Below are 4,077 nucleotides of genomic sequence, written 5' to 3'. Positions count from 1 at the left end.
GTGGCTATGTACGGCCAAACTCGTGTGTACGGCCGTACATGGATGCACGGCTGTACAACGCGTGTACAATTGGTGGTCCTATAAATAGAGTGTGTCTGTGTCAGTTTTAGAGTGACGTATGTGTGTGTATCCAAGGTGTACCTGACGTTTTTGTGATATTAACGTGTGCATGCTTGGTTTTATCTTTCCTCTGCTCCATTCTTATTCTGATTGATTGCTATCTGCTTGATCACTGGTTTGGATCATTGAAACCGGGACTTACAGCTCCAAATTTTAAGAGTAAAACTAATGGGTATCAATGTAACTATTTTAAAAAATTATAATGATTTATATGATTTTAATAAACTTGTGTAATATACGAGTCTATATAGTTATAATAATAGAAAGTTAAATGCAATTTAACGAGTATTTCATGAATCTTTGGTTCTAGTTTCTAAACCGATTTCATAAATTTGTGTCGCTCCAAATTTTAAAAGTAAAACTAATGGGTATCAATGTAATTATTTTAAAACTAAGTTATTGATATTATGAGTTAACTCGGTAGAGGGTCGATATTGACCGAATAATAGTTTTGGGCGGTTGGCATTTGGCATTACTGGAGTGGGCCCTTAATCTATTGCAATCGTCATCGATATCCACACATTACAGAGTTATACGACTTAAACCGTAACCCATCCAGTAACATACCCCTATCCTCCAAACATCTATGAGAAAATTGTCATTCTTAGGCTTTGAATTATAGCTAAAAGGCAAACTTACTCCCCCAACTTCATCTTCAACTAACCAACATACCTTGTTTGATTCTAAAATTCAAAGTTTCCCCCTATATATTCATGCGAAAATGCAAATAATCTGCGAAAATGCAAATAATTTGCGAAAACGCGAAAACAAAAAAAACCTATGAGATTGTGTCACCTCAACATTATATTTTGGACAATAATTCATCCAAACTTTGAAATACATTATGATAATCGATAATAGATGAGAAATTGTTTTATATTACCAAAGTATGATTTTTGACATTTTTATTATGAAAATGTAAATTTAAAAATGGTTAAGGACGTGATTTTTTTTTTTGTTAAAAATGTTTTTAAATTTATATTATCATAACAGGATCCAATGTAAACTTATTATCTTTAATTTATTGCTAATAAATTTATTTTTTATAGTACATATGTTTGATTTTTATAAGATAAATACGTTTTTGCGTTTTTACAAGATATTTATGTTTTCGTATGAACCTACTTCTATATATATATATATATATATATATATATATATATATATATATATATATATATATATATATATAATAATAATAATAATAATAATAATTTTGTCCATACCTTGTTTGATTTAGAATCACACTATGTTATGAGAATATATAAGAAGAAAATGACCATATTAGAGAAAACCTAAATGCAAAATATGTATAACTGGCCAACATAATTTATTTTATATGCCTAGATATAGTACCAAGTGAACTTCTACTCGTTCCATTAAAAAAACTAGACCAAGCCAAGGCTAATTTGAAAATAAAATTGTTTGATATTTTGTGTTGTAAAATTTATATAAAATCATAGAAAAAGTCTTATGAACATGAGGTCAATGTCATTTGAAAGATACAAGAGTCTACGTTGTTTCTATTTATAGTAAGAAGCTAATTTTAAATGTAAAATGGTTAAAATTTTCTTAAACAGATGAGTAGAAAGTGACATTGTTCTTCAAATCAGGTAGTTGTTGTATCCACTAAACATAAGGTTTGTACCATTTGAAAAGATATAAAAGTCTATTTTACTTCTTATTTTAAAGTCATAACTGATATTGAATGTAAAATGGTTAAAAAAATCATGATTGAACATAAGGACTGGAAAATGTCATTGACATTGAAATTCAGTAGCAATTATATCGTAAAATATTGTATAAAATCATAGAAAAATCTAATGCTGATAAGATGTAAGAATCTACTTTTCTTTTTATTTAGAAACCAGAAATTGATTTTGAGTGTAAAATAGTTAAGAATCTGATAAAACTAACAGTTAGAAATTTAATTTGGAAAAAAAATAATTGGTTTTGAAACTGAAAATCGACACCGACATCAGAACCGATTTAGGCTATGACAAATCCAATTCCCGAATCTCCTTTTACCATCAACTGGTTCCTGATCTGATTCAGACTGAATCTGAACCTTTTCTCGTCCTTATGACAAATCCAATTTCCAATTCTACATTTACCATCAACTGGTTCCTGATCCGATTCAAACCGGGTCTGAACCTTTGCTCGTCCTTATTCTCTTGTAATGCCAACATTACCATGTTCATAATGCATGCTAACTTTTGTTAGCAATAAATGTATGGAGGTGAATTCTAAAACTTTCAAAACTAAAGGGAGTTGAAGTGGAATTTAACAGCTTTTATAAACACGGATTTTTCGGAGTGGATCAGATCGAGACGATTGATACGTAGGTCTGCAGCAGACTCGACGACGCAAAGATTCTGCAACTCCATTCCCGCCCTTTGCGTTCAAGGTTCGTAGAATCACACATAAATACACACAATCACATCGATACTTATACGTTTTAGGTGTATGTATATGTTGATTTTACGAATTTATCTGTTTATCGTATTGACAATTGAAAACCCTAGGTCAACTATCATCAAGGAATTTCAATTCCCTTAGTTCCTAATTCAGTAAATCAAATTAAGACCCTAGTTTCTTTCAAATCCTCGGAGTTGTTTGTTATATGGATTTGGATCTTTTCAAGAAGAGCTTGGATTCGGATATCGTGAAGAAGAGTTTGGATTACACTCGAAAGAGAAAGAAATGGATTCTTCTCATCGGAGCGTTAGGGCTTTCAAGTTACGGAGCGTTTAGGGTTTACAACTCACCTTCTGTGGTGAAGAAGAGGGAGAGATTCGCAAAGGTTTTAGGCTCGTTAGCTTCAATCGCTGAATTACTTGGTGATTCCGCAGAGACAATAGGAGTCGTTTCAAAGGACTTGAAAGAGTTCATACAATCTGATTCAGACGAAATCCCAAACAGTCTGAAGCAATTGTCGAAAATCACAAGATCCGATGAAGTTTCAGAATCTATCATTACTGTTACAAGAGCTTTAACTGTGGGAATCTTGCGAGGCTACAAAGTTGGGGAAAGAAAATCCGATCCAGGTAACAGTTTTTCAGACAGAGCTTTAGATAAACTCTTTTCTCCTTCTGGATCTGGTTTCGCCTCCATTGTTGTTGGAAGTTTCGCTAAGAACATGGTGATGGCAATTTACACCGGAAATGGAAACGAATCAAACACCTCAGGAATCTCAGAAACTTCAACCTCTATCCAGAAATTTGTAGATGTAATAGCAGAAGAGAAATGCAAGAAACTAATCGGCGATTGCATCCAACAATTCGTAAGCACGTTAGTCACAGTTTACCTCGATAAAACCATGGATGTAAACCCATACGAACAAATCCTCTCAGGTTTCACAAACCCCAAACACGAAGAAAAAGCAAGAGACCTCTTAACTTCCTTCACCAATGGAGCAATCGAGACTCTCGTAAGAACATCCCACCAAGTGATTACAAATCCAGATGCAAAAGGAAAAGAACTTGTTTTAAACGGAATCAAACCAAGAAAAAGTCAAATCAATTCAGGTTTTGTTCACAAAATCTCTTCAACTTTAGCAGTTCCTAGCAACAGAAAGCTTGTTCTTGATGTAACTGGGCGTGTGACATTTGCAACTGTAAGATCTTTCTTGGAGTTTTTCTTGGATCAATTATCATCAGGTATGAAAAGAAAAGTTGATGGAGTTCATGATGACGCCATTGATAAAGGGCGTGAAGTTTACAGGTATGTGAGTACAAAATCATATACTGTTATGACTATTTGTCTTTCTGTGTGGTTGCATGTGTTAAGTAGTCCATGGAGTTTTTCATCTACATAATTGTGATATGAAATGATGAAAAATGAAATTCTTTAGCTTGGATTTAATCAATTTATACGAGATACAATACATGATTATATGTATATATTTGGAACAGAATGTACTCATTCTATATAATGTAGTGATTTTATCTTGATATA

The 4,077-nt window shown here is 32.6% G+C and overlaps 1 protein-coding gene across 1 annotated transcript; it reads left to right on the top strand.

Annotated features, from left to right (window-relative positions):
* The first annotated feature begins 2,406 nt into the window (after nt 1-2,406).
* On the top strand, nt 2,407-4,077 carry LOC145093157 (protein PHLOEM PROTEIN 2-LIKE A10-like). Its single transcript, XM_079031226.1, has 2 exons — nt 2,407-2,527; nt 2,646-4,077. Exon 2 carries the CDS (start codon nt 2,744-2,746, stop codon nt 3,935-3,937), a length of 1,194 nt encoding a protein of 397 aa, XP_078887352.1. The 5' UTR covers nt 2,407-2,527; nt 2,646-2,743; the 3' UTR covers nt 3,938-4,077.

The sequence above is a fragment of the Lactuca serriola genome, chromosome 3 (assembly GCF_051521515.1).
Source record: "Lactuca serriola cultivar US96UC23 chromosome 3, Lser_US96UC23_V15, whole genome shotgun sequence".
In the NCBI taxonomy this organism is placed as follows: domain Eukaryota; kingdom Viridiplantae; phylum Streptophyta; class Magnoliopsida; order Asterales; family Asteraceae; genus Lactuca; species Lactuca serriola.
The sequence above is the reverse complement of the archived record's forward strand: the minus strand, read 5'-3'. Positions and strand labels throughout refer to the sequence as shown.